This window comes from Lissotriton vulgaris, chromosome 1_1, assembly GCF_964263255.1.
Source record: "Lissotriton vulgaris chromosome 1_1, aLisVul1.2, whole genome shotgun sequence".
Classification (NCBI taxonomy): Eukaryota; Metazoa; Chordata; class Amphibia; order Caudata; family Salamandridae; genus Lissotriton; species Lissotriton vulgaris.
In genome coordinates this window covers 996,477,507-996,502,041 of record NC_141685.1, presented here as the reverse complement: position 1 = coordinate 996,502,041, position 24,535 = coordinate 996,477,507, and the positions used below count along the sequence as shown (strand labels likewise).

Genomic DNA, 24,535 nt, shown 5'->3' with positions numbered 1-24,535 from the left:
AAATAGGACCCCCTCCTCCACGCCCCCCCCTCATCCCATTGCAGTGGTAATAATACTGGAGTTCAAATGAGTCTGCTTGGTGTACAAAGGTCAATTGAAAAACCCCCCAAAGTATTCACAGTTCAAAATATCCCTACAACATCAAGTCTATTCATCCCAAGAAAAACTAGGCTAACCACCACTGGTGGACACGGGCAGCCTAAAAAGACTTGCACTGTCATTGAAGCCCGAGGGGCTAACCGCCATGGGTGGCTGATGGCTCTCCACTAAGGCACTCATTACGAATTCACGCCTCAATTCTGGTCACTGTGCAAACAAGAATTTGCACAGGGAATCGGAATGAAGAGTTTTGTTATAATTATTTCACCCTCAGAGCTTACTCTGGAAAATTCCGGCACAACAAACCTAACAAAATGTATCTGAGCATAAATTTCCCAAAATAGTTTTTTTTTTAAAGCAAAATTCAGTGTGTTAAAAAACGATTATGAACGCTGTCTGTTTTCTTGTTGAAAGCTTTGAGAATAGGAAGTATTTATCATATGTGAAATCGTTCAACCTATGGTTAATGGTATTGATCACTTGTGGTAAACACCCAACCCTATTCCAACCAACTTGTAATGGGGGCATTAGCATGTTAAGCCGTAAAGTTGTTAACTGTCCTCCCAGAGCCCGTAAGAAAATAAATCACAGAACAGAGTTCTTAGTGTACACCTAAAGTACACATCCATTTAAAGTTGAGCCTAGTTGGTAGCATAATGCAGACAGTTTTTAGTCAAAGATTGCTACATGACTGTGCACGCAAATGTACTCATGTGGTAATCTACCCTTGGTATGCCCCGCCAACCCTTTCCCCTGCACCACTTGGTATATACCTCTCTACGGGTTATGACTTGTTCATTTTCTCAACCTACTATTTACACTGTTTGCTGGGGGAAGGCAGGAGCTACATTTATTTATATACCTGCTAAGATGCCAGTGAGCAAAGAGGGGCGGTTAGAGCTTGAAATCGGTCTGAATGGCACATACTGAACACCTCACGAGAACTGCTTTGAGCACAGCTGGCTTACAGCATCGCAAACAACGCACTGGTGTTAACCCAAGGCTTCTTACAATCTCTAGCAACAAGTCCCAAGCAAGAATTCAAGTTCAGTCCGAGTGGTCCAAGCACTTTATGTCAAGACATTTACATACAAAATACAAAAATATTCCCAGCAGAATACGGTCTGTATCCCTGCCCCACATCCAATGAAAACAGCATCAACATTTGAAGACACCATTACCAAAGACTCACATTAGACATGAGGACGCCTTAGTCGCCATTACCACCCCACCCCTTCATCAAAGTGAAGTTTTGAATTTTCCTTTGTATACTAGGCTGCCGCTCTGCCTCCAATCATCACTGAGCACAGAATCGTGGGAGGTTGAGGAGCGGAGAGTTTGTCCCATCATAACCACACTGGAGACTGTGGTAATCCAGTGATGCAAAGTACCTTGTGTAGGGAGTACCAGAAAAGATGTAAATTTACATGTACCAAAATATGCCAGGGTGGCACGGATATTGTGCTCAGGGGCAGGTAAACCAAGAACTGCATGCTGCTCGGATCAAAGGGATAGGGAGTGTGCCTCAGACTGCTTTCCACAGCAACCTCACTGAAGCCGAATAGGATCTGTAATTAAAAACCTGTGCCCAACCAACTTCTTGAGTGCCATGAAAGACTATGAGGGTATTACCCACCTGCTGTAGATTTAACAATAAAAAAAAATACATATTGTGCAAAAAGAGCTGTTTTCAAAACAGTCTGTAGTTGCACACTTTGGGTGGGTTTTCTTTTACTTTTTTCCACAAGTCTTTCTTTTTTGCAAGATACATGCGAGTTGAATCAGGGTTTGATTAACCTGGGGCACCTGATATGGTTTAATAAAGTTGAAAAATCCAGGGGCCCATATAAGGCATTTTTGTGAAAGAAGGATCATTCTACATGAATTGTAACTCCTACTAGATGGGTGGGCCACGTGCAGAACCTAACGATTCTTTTTATTCTCTCTAGTTATTTTTCATGAAACCGTGTGTGTATCTGCAACAGACACTGGATTCACCCAAAAGCAAGAAATACCCATGACGAAGGTATAGCAAACATTTTTTTCAAATGGGACCATACTTTCCTTCAGTTGGGACATTTCTATTGTGTTGTGGTCTCACTGCACCATTTTCAACATTACAAAGTTGATTAAAACTGATACACAAATTATCAAGCCTCCATAGTGACCCTAGGCTTTAGGACAACCCCACTAGTTGTGCACTTCCTTCGTTTTCTTTCACTGGCAGTCATTCGGTGTGCTATTTTCCAGAGACCGACTCACAAAGGTAAAGTAAGGCGGTGCTAAAGGTCACATTTGGAATGGTTAGGTTTAGCTATTAGCTATCAAATGTAGGGAGATTTTAAGAGATCATAAAATACATTTCAGTCTTAAAAACAGAGTGGTTTTTGCTTTCACTTTAATGCACTCAATAACAGATACATTTTCAATGCCACATTGTACTGCTCCATGGTGGACGCTGTCTTGTCTGAGCCTAACAGAACATTTACCAGTTACTGAAATTTTAATTTCATATATTTCAGGCAAGACTTTGGCTGTTCTGAGAAGACACTGCCGGCGCAAGTTCTAGAACGCTTTTGATGCCCATTAATCAAAGTCCTGGCAAGCATGAACAGCAAGTTCTGGAACCTTCTTGCTGCCTGTCAATCACTTGCCGGGTAGGCATGCAGAGCAAGTTCACATATGTTCGATGCTCCAGCAAGTCACATATCTGGGAACAATGCCAGAGCAAGATCTAGAAAGCTTAGTACCCTCAATCACAGCCCTAACACATATGCACATTAATGCCAGTAAACCGCTGCAAATCAAACTTTAACGCTTCACTGCCAGCGGGAGCTCTTCTATAAACACCTGGATGCATAATTCTGACAGATTTTCGAACTTTCACAGAGTAATGGCTTGCTGGCTATAGGACAAGAAGGAACAAGCATGGGCAAAGCCTATAGGTGTGGTGTGAGCTGCCAGCCTTTTGGCTTCGTCAATGATTGTTTGGTCATTGTTTTGTAAAACGGCATTATTGGGAGTGCTGCTGGGTCCATGCCAATATAAAAACATTCATTAAAATAAAAAATATTTGTAGGGTCTTAAAAAGGCTACGTATCCACAGTAGTCCCTGGCATTGAATGGAACTACTTTGTTTGCAAATGGGCTCCTTGTGAAAACAGAATGCTGTCAGTCACAGTGAAGCTAGCCAATGACTGAAGCGGGCCGATCCAATGCCACATGATGTAGCTAACAGAAGAAAATGTGAATGGCACAAGAACAGACCAATGGATGAAAAGGGCTTGCTGAAAGCCCCCTTAAGTATATATACGATAGACCTATTTTTTGTAAAAGCAAACGGACTCGGCAGCAGCAGATCTAAAAAATAACGCAACGGAGCTCCTGTTTTAAATTTTCTCTATTGCGCACAGAAAACTATGCTCGGCCTAAAGTACTACATTTTAGTCACTTATGTCAAGCTCATCTTTAATCACAAGTCAACCTCTCTGACATCTGTCCAAACTCCTCCATCAAATATCTACATCAGCAGCCCTTACGCCAAAGCTTTCCTGTGGCTTAACCTCAGAGCCCCTTCTCCTCTCACCTGCATCCGTGTGACCTCTTGCAAACGTGTGTCCACGTCTGTCACCTTGATCACAGGCCTGCATCAAGCCCAGGAGGACATTCAGAAGGGGCTTGGGTCCTCTCTTATGTCAAGAAAAATAATGTATTGTTTTTTCATCGTTCTCAATACACAGATGGATGAGTGTATATGATCTGGTGGTATAGCCGAGAGGGGAGAAGAAGCTACAAGACCCTGAGAATTTGACTATCCGGAATGTAGAGGGGTATTGCATAAGGCTTCGATTTTGCAAGGTAGACATTTGCACTGAACACAATGTAACCGCTGGCCAAAGATATTAGGGAAAGGCCATCAGAAAACCGGAAACTAAACAGCTCCCCAGGGAAGAAGTGGCTATTGGAAATTGTCTTGATGAGGAAAAGTGGCTCTGGGAACAGGAGGGCCGCTTTCACACCCTCATTCCAACTAAAAGAATAGCAACACTGTTTATTTGTGTTTAAAAAATACTATTCAATTCATTAACAACATGCGTGTCCCACCAAGCATTACAAACGCGGTGGAAGATGGCCTTTAACCTACAGAACTTTTAACCTGCATCCCATAGTGTATCCTAAATGTAGGTTAATCTTAAACACTGACTAGTTGGAAATGACAGCTCACACGCAAATGGAAACAATGGGTTTGAGCTGGATTCTTAATGCAGGCGTCCCCATAGCATGCGTTGTAAATATATAACATGGACTGCAATGCTGTTTATTCTTTAACATCTTGGCCCATGTGCTTTTGAATAAAGTATTAAGTTCAGCTAAAAGTTGCATTTAAAAAGCACCATAGGCATCAATATTTAGTTTTTCAGGGAGCTCTATCTCTTGCATCCACCCTCTCCCTCTCTTAGGACTGCTCGCGGTGTTTTATGTCACAATGGCCCAAAAACACGTTGGCAACGGGTTCTTGAAAGAAAGCGTGCTTGACTAGATTAGTCCTTCTAAAGAGCTTGGTTTTCATAAGAACATGTAGCAGAAAGAGCGGTGAAAGCCGTGCAGTGTTTCATTTGATCAAGTTGGAGTGTATTTAGTACTAGGATCAAAGCACCTACAAATGACAGCGAAAGTGCATCTAACCCCAAAAACATAGTGTTCCTACAAAACCTGCTCAAAACTCCAGGAGGAGCTAACCCAGAGTTCAGGAATGCTGGGCAGCACCAGCCTCTTGAAAGCATTGCTTTAAGGTAGTGTATCCCAAGCCCCAGTATTGCTTATAAGAATTCTCAAGAGAAGAGGCAGCATCGGAGGTGCCCCACCTCACGCTTTGTCAGATTCAAGGTAGGTCTGCTCCCTTCCAGTCCTCTCCTGCCTACCGCCGCGTCCACTGCAGAGCTACATACATCCTGGAAGAAGTTTTGCCAGCCCTGGAGTGAGATATGTTCACAGATCAGGAAGGGTATCCGTATGTCCGCAAAACTGAGCAGTCAGATCAGGGGATACCCCAACCCAGAGCTCCCAAAGTCAGTTGCTTCGCCTGACTGCCCATGAACATCGGTTTCTATCCAAGTTCCTTAGTGGTTATCAGTTTATAGCTTCTTGGTACAGAACCAAGCACCTGTGCTCTGCAGCAGTGGTGCCTACAGACTTGTTAGAACATCCAGTGTACTTCGTTCACGCCCCACAAAAGAAGGGGAGAAGGGAAGGTCAGTCTTGCTGTAGCAGCAGCTGGGGGGTACCCATTAATATCGCCCAGCTTTGGCATCGCCGATGGCACCCCAGACGTCAAACACAAACTCATCAGGGAAGGCAAAGTCCCCAAGCTTTTCATCCAGAGCTTCAGCAAACTCGTCCGGGTTGTGCTTATCCTTGCCAAGCTCCACCATGGTTGCAGCTGTGGAGAGAGAGATATTATCATTAGAACAGCCGATAAGCCAGGGTTTTCTATAAACCCCAATGCCCACCAACACACTTGCATACACCTGTTCTGTCCACACTAAAAATGATCATCAACACCTCGCCCATGGTTCACCCACCTCTTTCGCAAGCACCAATTATTCCAACCACAGAAAGACACCAGTTTCAACAAGCAGCTTAGGTAAGCCCGGAAAGCAGTGCCATGACAAACATCAAATCCCATTAAATACCCGTGTTAATTAACCTTCTATCAGTCCAGTTGCCCAGCAAAACAAACACACCCTTGTCAAGCAAAATGAGCAGATTTGTTTTTGTAAGAAGAAAAGGGATTGCTAATTTATGAATGATGATCAAGGAGTATTTACCACAAAACTGACAATTGGGTTATCTGCCCAGAGTTATACCCCGTAGGGTAATGAGCATGATAATTTACACTGAGAAGGGTACAGCTCAATACTCCACATGGGTATGTCGAGATACGGCTTCACATGCGCTGGTAGCAGTAGAACGATTCCCTCTTGGGACAGCGTGGAAACAAGTGTTTGAAATGGAGAATGCAAGCGCACTTACCCAGTTCGCAGTCGCGAATGCCCATGTAACTTTCAAGCAGGTCATCCACCTTTTCAATGGCCTTCTCCTCAAACGCAGATGGCTGGAAAAGAGACAAAGTTTTCTTTTCAGAACTAGGTGCACTGAGCTGAGAAAAAGGGAGCTTACTTGTTAAGCTAGTTTCCTAATGACAGGATCTCCTACATAGTCACATACATACCACTCTACAGCAGAACTTTCCCTTCAAAATGCAGTCTTAGTGTCTGCAACAGTTCTGGCATGAGGTTCAAGCCACCCATTTTTTTTTGGTACCAGCAAATGAACCCCACATTTTTAAGAAGTAAATGGTGGGGCGGGGTTGACGTACATGGATCTACAGGACAAAAGACTGAGGAAAGAAATGTAGCTTAGCACATTCATGTCCAGCACGGCATCCTCCATAGATCTGCAAGGCTAGTTACAGTTAATAAACACTTCTCAGACGAGGATTTCATAGGAATGACGAACTGTAGCATCTCCACAAGTGGTGTAAACGCAAGGGGAAAGTGACCCTAAGCCAATACAAATAAATTCCCAGACGCCGATGTGAAATCAAAATGATCAAAATCATGAATAGGTTTAAGAGGGACCAAGGGACTAAAAAAATATATATAGAAAAATCACAAATTAGTTAAATGGTGCCTAATATATAGCATACACGTAAACTAGTACCACAGTTCCACTTAAATTCTGCGTATGTTTTCTATTAGGTGGATATCAGGAATCCAGTCCTGCGTTTGACATCCCTTGGTTAAACACAGAAGCAAAAGAGGCCACATTCTTATGTCGGGAAGAAGCTCAAAAACCTTTGTTAAAGCCATTTATCTTCTGCCAAAAGGATGTTTTTGTTTGCAGATTTTGCTGATGTAGAACGGTTTCTTTCCCATCGATTCGTCAAGTATTGTTTGCTCTTTCAGGAGACATCGAGATCTGAGAGAAATCATTGGGACTGCCAATGCCAGAAGAAACTATTACTATGTAGAGGACCTTCGATAAAAAAAGAGAAGCCTTTTATTTGTACACGAAAAGGAAGAAAGAAGCAGATGGGCTAGAGGAAAGTATCATATCTGGTTGCAATAAGGCATTGTTGGAAAACTTAAGCAGTACAAGGCTGGAGGCACTGACACACACCTCAGGTGTCAGATGAATGTCTAATGCTGTGCGCCACTGTGGAGTGCACCGGGCTGGGGAGTGGCTGTTCAGATAAGTTGTAATAATCTAAGCTAGAACTCATATCAGATCAGATCTGTGTTCATAACCACTAAATCCATTTTTCAAAATATTTTGGAGGACAGCACCTCTGTGGCATCATGCTGAGTCGCTCAGTCCTGGGCTTCTTCTTTGAAGGCTTTCCAAGGGTTGGTTTATGGTGAGAAAGGGATCAGCATTCGTTTTTTCTGTTTTCATGGGGAAAGTGGGAGAGTGTCTACCCGGAGCAATGCCAGGGTTGGGTAACTGCGCACCGCACGGAAGCCATGGCCAAACCAGGGCTTCTGGCTCAATAGGAAAGTCATCCTTTTTATGACAAACAAGTGGCGTTTTCCATACATAGGAGCGCCATCTACTGGTAAAGTAGAGGCAACCGTTTAGAATTGCCTTCACCTAGAGCTGGCCCTAACAGGTCTCTTGCTCTGCTGCTGTGGATTACTTCAAAAGATACATATTTTATTCCCAAATATATAGACAGCAGCACAGCAAAGTGGCAGGAGAACACTGGGTATTCCTCACTTTGCGTCTCGGGAATACAGTAGGCAATTTAATCCGGTTCATCTAAATCTTCATATTCATGCGGTAAAACGGCACTGCTCAAAGCTAATGAACAATCAGTGAAAAGGGAAGCAAGAGGGGTGGATTAGTTGAAAATGCCACCATAAAAAGCAAGGCAATGTTCCCTCTAATTTTTTTACTCCGTGAGTGGCAATGAAGGGCCTCTGCGAACTGCAACCATGGTTATATGCGATAAAGACTAGTGAAAATACTCTAGGGAAGTGAGCACGGTGCACGAGCTTCTAAAATTACTGGAGTTTACTCCGATGTCTGTTTGTGTGAAAATAAATGCAAAAGGGTTTATTTATCAATATGTGATCGTCATTTTAAGGCAAAGGATTTAATGTAATTGCCCTGTAAAACAAAAGGGTCATATCACCACCTTGTACTTTATACTCACCTTTGCCAAAATGCCAAAGCACGATTTGAGCCCTAAAAAACGGTCTTATCAACCTAATTTAATGTTTTCATGAATGTGTTTAACTGCAAGTTACCTCTGTTTATGCAGACTGTGATAGGAAGAAATACAAAATGTAAACAGGGAGCCTCGTACACAAAATATAAACAAATCCAAATTACAAAAAGCTAAAAAAAGCATTCTGAACTCGTGTGTTTTACTGGTAATTCAATAAAATATTTTAATAAAGGATGCATGCTGGGAATTCTATTCCCACTTACAATCACCAGGCCAAACTAAAACTGCCAGAATGCAAAGTGTAGTTTGGCAAGAAGTGTTGCTCATGAGGTGTCCTTTTCCATGCTCACTGGCATTTAGAGGTTTTTGCCAGGTCTAGTTCTACCCATTTAACAGGCTGCAATTTACTGATGTAAATGGCAAATTAAAATGGCAAATTAAAAAAAAAAATCGAGCCCCAAATGCCCCATCCCTTGCCTAGACTTCAACTATGGTGATTGGACAGGAGAAATCCAGCTGTGTCAGAGGGAGTAAAACCAGCCCGAAGTGTCACCATGTTTAAGTGGGCTTCTGCCTTTGACAAAAGTGTTACAGGAGCCCCTCAGAGCTTGGCAGGTAGTAAACCACTGCCTTTTTTTACTGTTCATCGGGCAAGTTGTACTAACGATTGCAATGGGTCCATTGTGATTAGCTCAAGCAGAGTTGCAGTGGATTATTACTACTGTTGCTCCATGTCTTGACAGTTCAGTTCTTTAAAGCACATACCAAAGGTACCGACCTGTAGCAGGCCATACGACTGAATGCTGGCTTTGCCATTTATAGATCTTAAAAATTACTACAACAGTCCAGAGACACACAGTGAAAAAGAAATGAGCTTGAACATAGCACACATGGCTGTATTTAGAGGGTGCAAATTAGGTAACCATGATGTACATCATGGGTTGCATTTCAGTGTTTCGCTTCCAATGCATGTACTTTAAAGCATACCAGTATGGTGTTAATCTGCTATCAATGTTGGAAGGGTGAGGCAAAGTATTTGCTCTGCCACGTTTTTCCAGCTCTGCGAGACCAAAGTGAGTGCTGCTAGCACTACAGGCAGCTGTTCTCCGCCTGCGCATGACCCATACATGCCAAAAGACCCCATTCAGGTGGTAGAAACCATTTGTTAAGCCAAAAATGCCTTTATTTTTGCTGTCTATTACATGAAATTGCCTCTGCTTCAATACAAGACATTGGGGAAAAGAAATTCGCCCGGACTTTCTTTTCTCAAAATCTCACACTTTCCTGTTCTAAAACATTGGCAGGCATGATGACCTATTTTGTCGTACTGGATGTTTCACTGCTTATTTCTTTAAGTGGAGGAACGTCTCTGCGACACTCCGGTGGTCAGAGGGAAAATATGTGTGGCAAATTCTTTTTAGACACTAGCATATCTTGAAATTTCTACTGTGATCTCATCAAAAATCAAATGTTTTCATTCTTTGTGCCTTAAATTTGTGATAAATTATAGAATGTGACATAGGTGCGCATAGTGTGGGTGCAAGGATTTAACAACAACAAGCATTGGAAATGCAATAGGTCTCGCATTAGGAAAGTTTGAGCTATTGGTATTGTAAATGACACTTTTTTTTATTTATGTGTTGGTTTTGAAAGTAGCAAAATTAATAGCTTTGTCAGTTACAATGTCAATAGTTTTAACTTTTGCAAAGGTGACACCTATAGCATTTGTAATGCAATGTGTGTTGTATTTACGTGACTTAGATGTATTGATATTACAAATAACAATGGCTTTTAATTTTGTAAATAATTAATACTTAAATAAAAGTTATTGTAATTTATAATGGCAATAGCTTAAACGTTTGTAAATAACTTTTGTGAAGATTATGTTCAGTGTATTTTATTGTGACGACAATCCAAGAACATTGCATTTGCACCTACACACACACACAGAGCCACACACATGTAGATGTGGTGGTGGTGGATCTGGGGGATATGGTGGTGGTGGATGTGGTGGTGGAGGTGGTCGATGTGGTGGTGGTGGTCGATGTGGTGGTGGATGCGGTGGTGGTGGTGGTGGTGGTGGAGGTGGTCGATGTGGTGGTGATGTGGTGGATGTGGTGGTGATGTGGTGGATGTGGTGGTTGTGGATGTGGTGAAAGTGGTGGTGGAAGTGATGGTGGTGGGTGTGGTGGATGTGGTGGTGGTGGTGGATGTGGTGGTGCTGGATGAGGTGGTGGATGAGGTGGTGGTGGAGGTGGTGGTGGAGGTGGAGGTGGTGGTGGATGTGGTGGTGGATGTGGTGGTGGTGTATGCAGTGATGGATGTGGTGGTGGTGGTGGATGTGGTGGTGGTGGTGGATGTGGTGGTGGTGGTGGATGTGGTGGTTGTGGATGTGGTGAAAGTGGTGGTGGATGTGGTGGTGGATGTGGTGGTGGATGTGGTGGTGGAAGTGATGGTGGTGGGTCTGGTGGATGTGGTGGTGGTGGATGTGGTGGTGGTGGATGCGGTGCTGGATGAGGTGGTGGATGAGGTGGTGGATGAGGTGGTGGATGGGGTGGTGGATGGGGTGGTGGATGGGGTGGTGGATGGGGTGGTGGTGGATGCGGTGATGGATGTGGTGGTGGTGGATGTGGTGGTGGGGGTGGTGGATGTGGTGGTGGTGGATGTGGTGGTGGTGGTGGTGGATGTGGTGGTGGTGGTGGAAGTGGTGGATGTGGTGGTGGATGTGGTGGTGGATGTGGTGGTGGATGTGGTGGTGGATGTGGTGGTGGATGTGGGGGTGGTGGTGGATGTGGTGGTGGTGGATGTGGCGGTGGTGGTGGATGTGGCGGTGGATGTGGTGGATGTGGTGGTGGATGTGGATGTGGTGGTGGATGTGGTGGTGGATGTGATGGTGGATGTGGTGTTGATGGTGGATGTGGTGGTGGATGCGGTGGTGGATGCGGTGGTGGATGCGGTGGATGCGGTGGTGGTGGATGTGGTGATGGTGGATGTGGTGGTGGTGGTGGTGGATGCGGTGGTGGTGGTGGATGCGGTGGTGGTGGTGGTGGTGGTGGTGGATGCGGTGGTGGTGGATGTGGTGGTGGTGGATGGGGTGGTGGTGGATGATGTGGACTCTTCTCACTGTGGTAAGTGTAATGCCGATAGTTAAACAGCGCGCAGGCTCCTGCAATTATTGTTGAGCACATTTGGCCCACACCTGAATTGCTTACTTTTTCCTCATAAGCAAAAATATCATGCAGTGCTGTCCCTCTCCCGCTCAGACGCTGGAATTCCTAGATTGTATATTTTGTTTGAAGTTGATAGCCGTCTGAGCTAATAGCAAGCCTCAGAGCAAGATCGGACAGACTCCCAGCAGGATTCAAAGAAGGGCATGGAGAACCCCAGCAGGCAACTAAGGTTATTCGAAAGGGGCTAAGAGACGTTTTATGGGTCGCTGCATCAGCACTTCTACTTGGAAGCATGCCAACAGAAGGTTTGTTGGGAACATTGTGCGCAAAAGTGGATTAAATGTCCAAGGTCAGGGGTGACCAGAACTAAAAACAGTGTTAAAACCCTCACTGAGGAAATCGGACAAGCTAAAGCTGTCTCGAAATGCAAAGTGCAACAACAACGTTCCCATAAATGTGAGGTCTGCTGCTATTCTCACATTTAGATCTACAAGGGGCTTAAAAATCAGGTACACTTAATTCAGTTCCCAAATGAAGAGCAGCAGATCAAAATAATCATTTAACCAAATTGCTTTCCTTGGCAGCATTAAACTAGGGAAGCAGTTATAAACGACATAAAGTTAAAATAAGTAACGGTTGTTAGCTTTATAATAATCGATCGGATAATTATTATGCATATATCTATGAGGGACAGAGCGAAACACGGAGAAACACGAGAGACGGCCTGTGGCCGTCAAAGTGAAAGTACGGCCGGCTGAGGGCATTGCTGTGGGGAGGGGGAGGAGAAATGCGACACGGCGGGCAGGGGAGGGGGCGGAGCGGGGAGAGCGGCATGAGGGTGTGAAGCAGCAGGGGAGGAGTGCTGCTGACGATTGACTAACGATTTGATGATGTGCACGCGCATTTTAGGTCAATGCGCTTGCGCATTGACCTAAAAGCGCACGGGCACAGCATCAAATCGTCAGTCAATCGCCAGTCTAGGTAAAGCTTATTTAAGCCCCTATATATCTTCGCTCCCGCTCAATGCGCATGCGCATTGAGATAGGTCGCTCGACCTAAAAAAAAAAAGTGTGCATAGCCTGCCCTACAAGAAAGTGGTCTACTACCTACACTTTGCACATGCAGTCACACTGACAGTGGCCTTGGAACAGAGCACATGCCTTTCACCGGTTTAAATACATGCATCAAAAGACAAGCCAGCTAAAGAGATTAACAATAACTCAGCTTTCAGTTCTCATTGGGAAGAGATTAATATTTTAATGGCGAGTAATTGAGGAGGCGGGTTGCATTTTACTGATTACAAAAGGTCAATACATGTTGGTGAATAAAGTAAAGGAGAGATGTATTTAGGTATGCTGGTTGGGACGATCAGCAGTGATGTGCGCAACAGGTGTCACTTGGATCATTTTTATTTTTTTAACTGCTCTCATTTAACCTCTGCACAAGCTAAATCTTGTCAGAACTAAAATGCTTCAGGCTGAACTCCAAGAAAAAAAATATATTCTTTGAAAGGCCGCTCCTCTTTTGAACGAGCGGCTGATTAGATCTCCATCTCTCTTTTGTTGCAGGCTATTGTGCGCATTTATGGAGAGAAACTGGGCGCTGGTGCAAGGTAGACTGCTCCCGCGCAGCCTAGAGGGAATATAGGTCCTGGGTGAGGAAAACGAATCTGCCCAAATTCCGAGGAAAACCATGAATGTGGATAAAGTTTCTGCAAGGGTGGCAGAGTGGGCTAAAGAACGGTGATGGATTAAACCCAGATCTTTTGACTGGGTGTGAGTGTTTTATTGATTCAGATGCTCCGTCCAACACCACCCCCTTTTGTACCGCATATGTAAGTACAGCACATACAAAAGCACACACCTCTACAAACAGCTAAGTTTTAGGGAGCATCTAGAGTTGGCACAAACAGGACAACCAATGTGGCAAGAGAGGAGGTGCCTTCCTAAACCCTCGGATGTCAGCAGGCTATAGTCCCACTGTTTCCACACCCCATTATGGGACTCCATCAAAGGTGATAAGCAACAAAACTACTACCAGAACACGGCTGCGTGGTCTTGTGTTGATAGTGAGAGGCCTGTGCGTTCAACATGAAAATATTGTATTTGCATATGGCTCTGATCTTGCAAGGTAGGCATTTGCACTGAGCGCAATGTAAAAGAGGTCTGTGTAAAACAGAAGAGTGTGTGTTTGTAGATGTATGTGTGATGAGACACTTTAAACTGACAGCCAAAACCACTTACTGTGAACACCTGCACCATTTCTAATGCAAGAACAAAAAGACCTGAAGACCAAGTACAGTATGTGAATGCAGCAGGGAGGGCAATGGGTAGCCTGGAGGGACTTGCTGGTTTCTTTCGGCTTCATACCTAGCTGGCTCGGCTTCAAAACACAGATTTGTTTTTCTAAACTTCCAAACTAATAAGATTTCTTTTAAAACATTGCGCCTGCTCCTGCAGGTGTAGTCTGCAAGGCTTTTATTGAGTTTTTTATTTATTTTTTTATCTCGAAGCATATGTCTAATGGTAAAAAAACGAGAAGTGATGGAGAAAGAAAAATGCAGATTGCAAGGTCATTCCGTTGCTTATAATATTGTTATTATCAGGTCTCTGACATTTGACAACTACATCTAAAAAAGCGTTTAACAAATGTTACATTTACATTGTATATACACATGTATTCTCTATCTACAAGCATTTTGTGCATCTTACCACTTCCTCCACGGTGGCAGGGCCTTTCGATCGTAGCCGCAGGGTTCCGCGCCCAGTGCCAATCTGTGGGTTAGAGCTGACTTTGGCTCCCCCAGATCTCTGGCCAATCATGTCTGAAATTGTAAGTGTGAGAGGTATCAGCGAGAACAACCACAAAAAGCTAAACTTGTAATCCAGCAGAAAATACAACTTACTACAGGCTCTCGAGACCGCTTGGCCCCTCCCATATGCCATAAATGGCCCTTTCACAAACGCCTAAATGCAGACCGGCTTTGGCCTATTGGCAAACCCCAACACTGCAAACTGAAAAAGTTCTCTCAAATGCTACTGCTGACACCCGTGACTAACAGCAACTCTTACACACCAGGCCGCACCCACTAAGTCAACTCGTTGGACTGGCTCACTGCCTCCCATGTGCTGGTTCTCCTCCCCCGCCCGTTCAGCAAACATGCAACTATCTTGTATCTCGTGCATGGAGCACATTCAGCACGTCACAGCCCAGGGCAGCAGCAGGAAGCCCGGCCCATTAAATAGAGGCCTAGTCAGGCGCTGAGGGGAATCCGTCGGGCAGGTCGGGCGGGAACCCCGCCCTTCCGCCGTGAAGGTGCACCGGGCGCGACCTGTGCCGGCTCGCTGCTCCAGGAAGCGAGCCAGGGAGGGAAGGAAACAGGAGGCAGGAGAGAGTGAGGCAGGCAGGCTGCCAGAGAACACAGCGTGGAAGGAAAGGGGAGAAAGTCCATCGCTACAGACTACATGGAAACCAAGGCAGAGGGAGGAGGCAAGAGAAACGAGAAGGAATGTGGAGGAACCACGCACAGAACAGGTGGAGCAGAGAGCACGAGCAGGGAAGCCTCGAGAAGGGACTGGAGAAAAGTAGAACAAAAAGGAAGCGACAAATAATGTGTGAAATGTATTTATGTACTTGATGTACACCATCTTGCGATCGTCTTCAATCCTCAAGGCAATTTACAGTGCTCTATTGCTTCCTAGTTAGGTTTGCGCCATATAAATAACGATAGATACAAACTAACACAGACACAAAAGCACTAGAAACAAGGCGCAGCCTAAAAAGAGATGCAGGGAAACCAGTCAGAAAAAAAGCACAACTCCAGGCACACACTACGAGACAGAGAACCGACAGATGAAAGGGACAAGTACACAAAAGCATAGGAAGGAGATGTGGGAGAGAGAAGAAATAGGAGCTGGGTGGCAGGGGACTAAAGAAAAACTACAAAAGGACTGCGAAGAAACAAGATGCACTCCTCAACATGGGAAGGTCAACTGAGAGGTAGATGTAGAGTAGTGTGAAGAATGAGGGACTAGGAACCATGGGCCAGATGTAGAACACTATTTTAAATGTTCAAACAGGTTTGTGACCCGTTTGCGCATGCAAAATCTATTAGATCCATGTAAATCCCTATTTAGCGAGTCGCAATTTTTTTGCGACTCGCTAAATAGGAATAGCAAGTTGCTATTAGGAAGGGTCGTTCCAAGGGCGTCCCTCCTAATAGCGAGTCAAAGGCCTATGTAAGTTTGTTTTGCAACCGCAATTTAAAAGCAGTCCCAGACATGGAGGTCTACTGAGCCCAGCAGGCCACCATCCCTGGGAGTGCCAGCCATTCCCAATGGGGTCGCAATTTGCGAGTGCCGCATGAATATTGATTAGGCATGCAATTTGCGGCACCATTGGGAACCGCAAAGTGTCTCTGACACTGTTGTACATGGCATATAGCAACTCGCAAATTGCGACTCACAATTGAGAAAAATTTGCGAGTCGCTAAATGCCATGGTCGTACATCTGGCCCCAAGTGGTAAAGACACTACAGACCAGATGGAAATGAAAGAAGAGGGATGGGCCAAGTAGAAGCACTGCTTCTCCTAAGGTCATCGCTCACTGACTAACTTTTTTGTTATGCCCCCCCATCCCCTGTCACTAGTCCTGCCCCACTGTCTTTGCTTCCTACTCAACCAGCCTCCGTCTCCAGTCCCCTCAGCAGGCCCAACCTCTTCTGCCCATACACTTTCGTTTTTATACTACTTCTTTTGTCCACTTCTCCAACTCCTTCTTACCTCCTTCACATTAAACCCCATCGGAAATTAGAGCCGGCCAAAACATAATTCACCTTGCTTTGTGGCTGCTATACTACCTCCTTGAGCCCCAAGCTATTCTGAGATGGCTCAGGCTTCATTTAGTGCAGACAGGTGGCCTTGCACATAGTGCCTTAAAAGTACGACCGGCCTACATTTTCCATCAAATTTAGGGGGCTATCCCTCAACATGAGACTGATGTCTGCCCCTCACCTCCCCCCACACTCTAATCTTTTTATTATAACAGCTGTTAGATCTGCATTAGATTTACTCAGTGAAAATGACTGTTTATCTCGATATGTAAGTTTAGGCTTTCAGTCCCACTCAATGTGCCGAGTAAAAAGTAATGTGTTGAGTATCAAAGGGGTAACCCACAAAAAACTACCCGACCTGGGTCAGTATTGCAGTACATTAACACCTTGGCTGCTAGGCGTTTTCCCCTCCTGTGCTGACTTTTGATTATTCTGGTTGTTTCATGACGAGCTCAGCTCGTCATCAGCACAGCTCAACTGAGAGCATCGAAAGGGTTAAGTGATTGCAGTAGCAACTTTTGTAGCAAAAAAAATATAGCATTCACCATTCGTGCTATTCTTTTGATGCATACATACAATTTAATTCCTGGATCATAAACATCCAATGCGATTTTTAGTCAAAGCATTAGTTATTGGAAACACAGTTCCTTAAGCATATAACAGTGCAATATCTATTTACAGTGCTCTTGGTGTAGAGAGAAAAGGGAGGGTTGGGAGGCAGGTTATCTACACCAAGAGCACTGTAAATAGGTATCGCACTGTTATATGCTTAAGCAACTGTGTTGCCAATAACTAATGTTTTGACTAAAAATAGCATTGGATGTTTATGATCCAGGAATTAAATTCGATTTATGCTTCAAAAGACTAGCAAGAGTGAGATAATGCTATATTATTTCCTTTTCGGTACAGGAGTTGCTGCAGCGACCATTTACTTAAACTACTGAAGTAAAAAGTAAGGCAGCACGGTGATTGAAAAGGGGCGACAACCAAAAAAAAACATGGCAAAAGGTTAGCGTATGGCAGAAGCAACTGAAAAAAGAAGAAAGAGGCAAATGAAGCAACAAGAGGCGGCGCAGAAACCAAACAGGGTTGTAGCATTCAGAACTAGTGCGCGCGCGCGCACACACACACACACACACACACACACACACCACCACACACACACACACACACACACACACGAATAAGCAGACTGAACATGACTGGGTCAGAAGAGAATGCTGACAGCGGGAGGCAAGCTGCAGAAAAACTTGTGGTCGGAGGAAGGTATGTACAGGGACCTAACCCAATGTCCTCTAGCACATGAATAAGGTATATCCTGCCCAGCACTCACCAAACGCCTTAAGAGGCTCAATCAGCTTCAAGGTAAATGTGCGCCCCCTGGGTAGGTCCTTCAGCATCTTCGCCACCTCATAGTGCCGGTAGCCAATAAGGCTCTCCCCATTAATGGACTCAATCATGTCGCCGATGTTGATCAGCTGCATTCGATCGATGGTGCTGCCCTCCTTGATCCTCTGGTGGGTAAATGGTCGAGAGATAGTCATGGTTAGATAAATGTTTCCTAATGTGGAACTGTGGGCTGTTTAGACCACATGCTGGGCTACAGGGCTGAGCAACAAAGACTTCATCCTGCACTAAAATGGGAGTATGTTTTAGCGAGGTGACCATACCACTAGTGGGAAAGGTTATAGCAATGATATTGTTCATTAAACCTAAGTTTGCAGACTAGTGATCATGGAGGAGAGGCTCCAAAACCAGACACATAGTTATCAATGTTACTGGGAATACATAACAAAACATGTGGCTTCTTTTAAGGTCTGGTTTAATAGTGCAGCGGTAGCAAGATATTATTCAATCACCAGAAAAAAAGCTTTAAGGTCCAGGATTGAGACAGGCACTTAGCTCCACCCCCATGTTGATCATCCCCTATACAAGCTTTTGAATGGGCCGACAGCGTGTGCTTCCGCTGAAAAAGAACACTTGTATTGTGTTTTGGTAAAGCGTATGCTCCATTCAGTGGGCCCTGTGTTAGAACAACAAGGTAACAGTAAAGGCAATAGACCTCATAACTTCACCGGGAAAATCAATGTCAGAAGCCATACATCTGATCGGTTTATTATGAAATGTTGTGACAAAGGAGGACGGCTTGACTTGCTTACTGTGAAAAGCATATGTTAAAGCCAATAGGCTTTTAAGAATTGATTGTTATTACACTGTGTTAAAGCAAGCAGACAGGTATTTTGATAGCTGGAAGCTCACAGATTGCTGTAACAGGCAAGGGTTTGGTGTTGTTAGACCCTCTGACAAACGCTTTGTGCAGAAGCCTATGCATGGTGCAATGGGTCACCCCACTTCAGAAATTGCCTTTACTGCCCTGTTAGTGATTGCATTTCATCTGAAAAGGAGCGTGCTTCAATGCCAGAGCTAGTAGGCCAGTCCTTAGTATTCTTCCATTTTCTCCTATTTTGGCTCTCTTTCATGTCTTTCTTTCTCCCTTTTTATATTTCTTTTCTTTGTTGTGAGTGCCCAGCAGCTTCCCAGGCTTTGTTATTGCCTCATTGCTTGCTGGCGATTTTATCTGCAGTGTACCGCATGTAGTAAGTAAGGCCCTGCGTCTAAACCAAATGCTTGTTGGGTTTGGGTGAAGCGCTAAATTGAATTAAGAGCGAGTGGGTAGATGGATGAATCGAATGCAAGAATGAGTAAGAGAGAGAGCACATATTATGAGCTTTGGAATGTCTAAATTCTGTAGTGACCTAAGAAGTATTTTCACTTATAAGCCAGACCTACTGGCATTTCCCAAACGTGTTAAACCGATGCGGTCATTAAGAACACCTGCCCCTAAAATCTTCTTTTGACAGGTTCAAGTATAGACTGACACTTTAGAAAGTTGGTGCAACATTCAGGACCAGGTCAAGTTCAGCTCTCTGTTTAGTACTGTGAAAAAGACAGGCACACAGCTGTGGGAGGTGGAGCCATGCTCACACCTAGAAGAGGAGGCACAATGTGGTGCGTGGTGCCATGGGTCATAGTAAACCAATAGTAAACCGACAACAAGGTGACTGCTGACCTTCAGTATACTTACAAATGCAACCAGGAGAAGAACTGAGTTCTAGTGGCTACGTTGCCGACTTTGGAACGCGGAGTCCTGGATTCTAACCCTGTCCTTGGCACTTACTAAAAAAATGTGATTATGTCCCTCATTTCAAATTATACATCTGTTATATTATTATGTAAAACAAAAATACTGAACATTGCACTGCATCAAGTATGTGTTCGCCCCCCACCCAACTATTACATCCGTTTTAAAGAATTTCGCCTACACACATCATATATTTGCATGTGCTGAAACATATTGAAGTACTTCCGATAAAGTTAATATAGAACTAATGAAAGCAATGTATATGGTTCTATGGCAGACAGGGACCTTACGTTGGCATATTGAAAAGGATTGGTACCTTGATAAACGCATAGCCGGCGCCATTGTCGGTGATGGTCAGCCCCAGCGCATCCTCAGACTTGTACACGTCCACGTCCTTCTTCTGCCCCTTCACATGAGCAAAGATGAAGTCCTCCAAGCCAATCTGCCCTCCAAGGAGCTTATCCATGTCCACCTTGTGTGTATTCAATGTGCAAAACATGACCTGCGAGAAAAAGGGTTGTAAGACTCAGACAATGCACCTGTGTCCGTGGAATGCATGGCGGAATTGTGTCAGGTACACTCGAATCACCTATCCTGACTGGGAATGATCATCTGTTATTATATATAAAGTGTTTGTGTGGGGCTGTTAAATTTACTGTAAATTTATCTTCGAAAAAGTGGTAGAACCTTGTGAAGATAGACATTGTGTGCATCGGATATGTGGCTAGGTATGGTTTGTTAAATCATTGCACTACTGTCGAAGCAAACGGGGTACCCCATAGTCACCCGTTGTTAATTGTGTTAGAGACAACACAACATTTCTTTTAAGAACCCTTTCAACTAGTCGCTATTGTGCAACAAGCCAACTATAGTTCAGAGGCTGAAAAAGTTGCAAATGTGCTACTGGATTAAATGCAGATGAACTCTACATAGGTTTTGCTCTTCTGCTAACACCTCGCTGATGGGACGGATCTCTCTATTCAGGCCCAAACACGTTTGTTAGACACCTGGGAGCTGAAACCCTGTGTAACACTTCACAACTTCTTAAAAGTGCTAAAATGGTGTGCATTGAAAAAAGAAAGTAAACCCTATAAAGATTACATGCCAAAACGTATAAACCAGGGCCACTGGAATTGTGCGACACTGTAGCTGCAGCGTTTTCTGCATAACTATAGGTGTTCCGCATTTGCAATTAAATCCATCATCGGCTGCATAATTTGCAGAATTTTACAAAAAATAGTTTCTAGCTCGAACGGATCAATAGTTACTCAGAAAAAGCAGCAACAGCTGTTGCTGCGCAGTAAAAGGACTTTTGTGAAGGCCGAGTCATCACAACACATTTCAGTTTCTTATTACTGTTTTTGGGTGTTAAACTAATACTAATGAGGTGAATGCTTTGACCAGACAGAGTTTACGTGTGCGAACATAGCAACACAAGCATTTGCAATGCATTAGATCTCGCATTAGGAAAGTTTGAACTATTGGTATTGTAAATGACACATTCTTTATTTATGTGTTGGTATTGAAAATAGCGTAATTAATAGCTTTGTCATTTACAATGCCAATAGTTTTAACTTTCGCAAATGTGACACCTATAGCATTTGTAATGCAATATGTGTTGTATTTACATGACTTACATGTATTGAGATTACAAATAAAAATGGCTTTTCATTTTTTTTAATAATTAATACTTAAATAGAAGGTACTGTAATTTATAATGGCAATAGCTTTTGTAAATAACTTTTGTGAAAATAATATTCATTGTATTTTATTGTGACGAAAATCCAAGAACAGAAGTGAAATATTAACATCTTTTTGTGACATTTGTAATAAAGCTTGAAACATTGAGAGAACATATTTGAACCAGTTGTTGCTGAATGGTTGCACAGATTGATGCTGTGGTGTCACTGAGTGATGGTGCTGAGTGATGCTGTGGTGATGCGATAGATAGATAGATAGATAGACAGAGTGTGGGCGATAGTGTGAGGGCGTTAGAGTGAGGGCGATAGATAAGACAGATAAAGTGTATTTATGCTGCATTGAGTAGAGTGTAAGTATGAGGTGTGTTATATGGCACTGAGTGGTATGTGGAGTGTATTTACGTTGCATTGAGAAGAGTGTAATTATTTGGCGTGTAATTATGTGGCACTGAGTGGTAATATGGGGGGTGTATGTTGTATTCAGTAGAGTAATCTTGTGGTGTAATTATGTGGCACTGAGTGGTATTTGGAGTGTATGTTGCATTGAGTGCAGTGTAATTATGTTGACTATAATTATATGGCACTGAGTGGTATTGTTTGGAGTGCATGTTGCATTGAGTGCAGTGTAATTATGTAGCATATAATTATGTGGCACTGAGTGGTATTGTGTGGAGTGTGTGTTGCATTCAGTAGAGTGTAATTATGTGGTGTGTAATTATCTGGCACCGAGTGGTATTATTTGGAGTGTATGTTGCATTGAGTGCAGTGTAATTATGTAGCATATAATTATGTGGCACTGTGTGGTATTATGTGGAGTGTATTTATGTTGCATTGAGTAGAGTGCAATTATGTTGGATGTAATTATGTGGCACTGAGTGGTATTTTGAGGAGTGTTTGTTGTATTCAGTAGAGGTGTGTAATTATATGGCACTGAGTGGTATGTGGAGTGTATTTACGTTGCATTGAGAAGAGTGTAATTATGTGGAGGGTAATTATGTGGCACTGAGTGGTAATATGGGGAGTGTATGTTGTATTCAGTAGAGTAATTTTGTGGTGTAATTATGTGGCACTGAGTGGTATTTGGAGTGTATGTTGCATTGAGTGCAGTGTAATTATGTAGCATATAATTATGTGGCACTGAGTGGTATAGTGTGGTGTGTGTGTTGCATTCAGTAGAGTGTAATTATGTGGCACTAAGTGGTATTTGGAGTGTATGTTGCATGGAGTGCAGTGTAATTATGCGGCGTGTAATTATGTGGCATTGAGTGGTATTGGGAGTGTATTTTGCATTGAATGCAGTGTAATTATGCGGCGTGTAATTATGTGGCACTGAGTGGTATTTGGAGTGTATGTTGCGTTGAGCGCAGTATAATTATGTAGCATATGATTATGTGGCACGGAGTGGTATTGTGTGGAATGTGTGTTGCATTCAGTGAAGTGTAATTATGTGGTGTGTAATTATGTGGCACTGAGAGGTATTTGGAGTGTATGTTCCATTGCAGAGTGTGTGAGGGTGCAGAGTGTGTGGGTGCAGTGTGTGTGAGGGTGCAGAGTGTGTGAGGGTGCAGAGTGTGTGAGGGTGCAGTGTGTGTGAGGGTGCAGTGTGTGTGAGGGTGCAGTGGGTGTGAGGGTGCAGTGGGTGTGAGGGTGCAGTGGGTGTGAGGGTGCAGTGGGTGTGAGGGTGCAGTGGGTGTGAGGGTGCAGTGGGTGTGAGGGTGCAGTGGGTGTGAGGGTGCAGTGGGTGTGAGGATGCAGTGGGTGTGAGGATGCAGTGGGTGTGAGGGTGCGGTGGGTGTGAGGGTGCGGTGGGTGTGAGGGTGCGGTGTGTGTGAGGGTGCGGTGTGTGTGAGGGTGCAGTGTGTGTGAGGGTGCAGTGTTTGTGAGGGTGCAGTGTTTGTGAGGGTGCAGTGTTTGTGAGGGTGCAGTGTGTGTGAGGGTGCAGTGTGTGTGAGGGTGCAGTGGCTGTGTGAGTGTGCAGTGTGTGTGAGGGTGCAGTGCGTGGGAGGGTGCAGTGCGTGGGAGGGTGCAGTGCGTGGGAGGGTGCAGCGTGGGAGGGTGCAGCGTGGGAGGGGGCAGCGTGGGAGGGGGCAGCGTGGGAGGGGGCAGCGTGGGAGGGGGCAGCGTGGGAGGGGGCAGCGTGGGAGGGGGCAGCGTGGGAGGGGGCAGCGTGGGAGGGGGCAGTGTGGGAGGGGGCAGCGTGGGAGGGGGCAGCGTGGGAGGGGGCAGCGTGGGAGGGGGCAGCGTGGGAGGGGGCAGCGTGGGAAGGGGCAGCGTGGGAAGGGGCAGCGTGTGAGGGGGTAGCGTGTGAGGGGGCAGCGTGTGACGGGGCAGTGTGTGACGGGGCAGTGTGTGACGGGGCAGTGTGTGACGGGGCAGTGTGTGACGGGGCAGTGTGTGACGGGGCAGTGTGTGACGGGGCAGTGTGTGAGGGTGCAGTGTGTGTGGGTGCAGTGTGTGTGAGGGTGAGGTGTGTGAGAGTGCAGTGTGTGAGGGTGCAGCGTGTGTGAGGGTGCATAACTTGTTAGGTTCAATCCTAATAATGTAAAATAGCTCAATGAGAAATTATGATGCAAGTTTATGGAAATGCACTAAAAAATGAACTTCAAGCTCATAGCAACGCTGGGTGCTTAAGCAAACTTCTACAATGTTTGAAAAGTCTTTAAAAGCATAGCAAAACACCATACCAAGCCGGACAGTCTTTCTGCCTCTCTGTTGAGGCTCTCAAAAAAAACAATTTTGTCACAATAGTAATGGTAGGATTATATATATATTAATTTTTTTAACATTGGGTACTTCCATGCATGTACATCTGACTTATTTCATCTTAGAGAAGCCACAGTGAAAATGTATACAGCAACTTATCACAACAAAAGATCACGAGGGAAAAAGAAACTAAAAACGAGTATCCTCCTTTGCAAAAAAAAACAACCAAACATTACAATTTTTTTTAAAATACTGTTGCAAGTTTGGAGGCAAGGGTGCAACAAAAATACTTTACTTCACTATCTTCCCCAAAAACACAAGTTACAAGGTAGCAATGAGCAGGAAAAAGAACAGATGGGAATTATTTTCCTGCCGAAGAGCAGCAATTGCTTCAACCACAAAATTTAGCTCACACAATAAGCTATATAGGAAACTAAACGCTGTCGGAAAATTGACATACAATATACTATATTTAGCCCCACCTCATCCGGCCCCCCCAAAAAAATTCTCATCCAAGACCGAATCTTATTGTATAGTCTGCAACTGTAGGGTGCCTTCTACGAGAGGCTTTGTAAACAGACTACAAATGAAACAAGTGAAACAGAAGACAGGCGACTGGGAGCTTTACCTGGGATCTTACAGGACAGCCAGGCTTCA

At 44.4% G+C, this 24,535-nt stretch overlaps 1 protein-coding gene across 3 annotated transcripts in view; it reads right to left on the bottom strand.

Moving 5' to 3' along the window:
* Positions 1-1,155: 1,155 nt before the first annotated feature.
* GIPC1 (GIPC PDZ domain containing family member 1) overlaps positions 1,156-24,535 on the bottom strand; it is a 98,169-nt gene continuing 74,789 nt past the window's right edge. For all 3 annotated transcript variants that reach the window (XM_086961000.1, XM_086960980.1, XM_086960991.1), the window contains 5 exons: positions 19,792-19,977; positions 17,667-17,847; positions 14,214-14,326; positions 6,133-6,214; positions 1,156-5,539 (listed from right to left, as the gene is read on the bottom strand). In XM_086961000.1, coding sequence (XP_086817126.1) covers positions 5,388-5,539; positions 6,133-6,214; positions 14,214-14,326; positions 17,667-17,847; positions 19,792-19,977 — 714 coding nt within the window. In that variant the 3' untranslated portion in view covers positions 1,156-5,387. The remainder of the gene's footprint in view (positions 5,540-6,132; positions 6,215-14,213; positions 14,327-17,666; positions 17,848-19,791; positions 19,978-24,535) is intronic.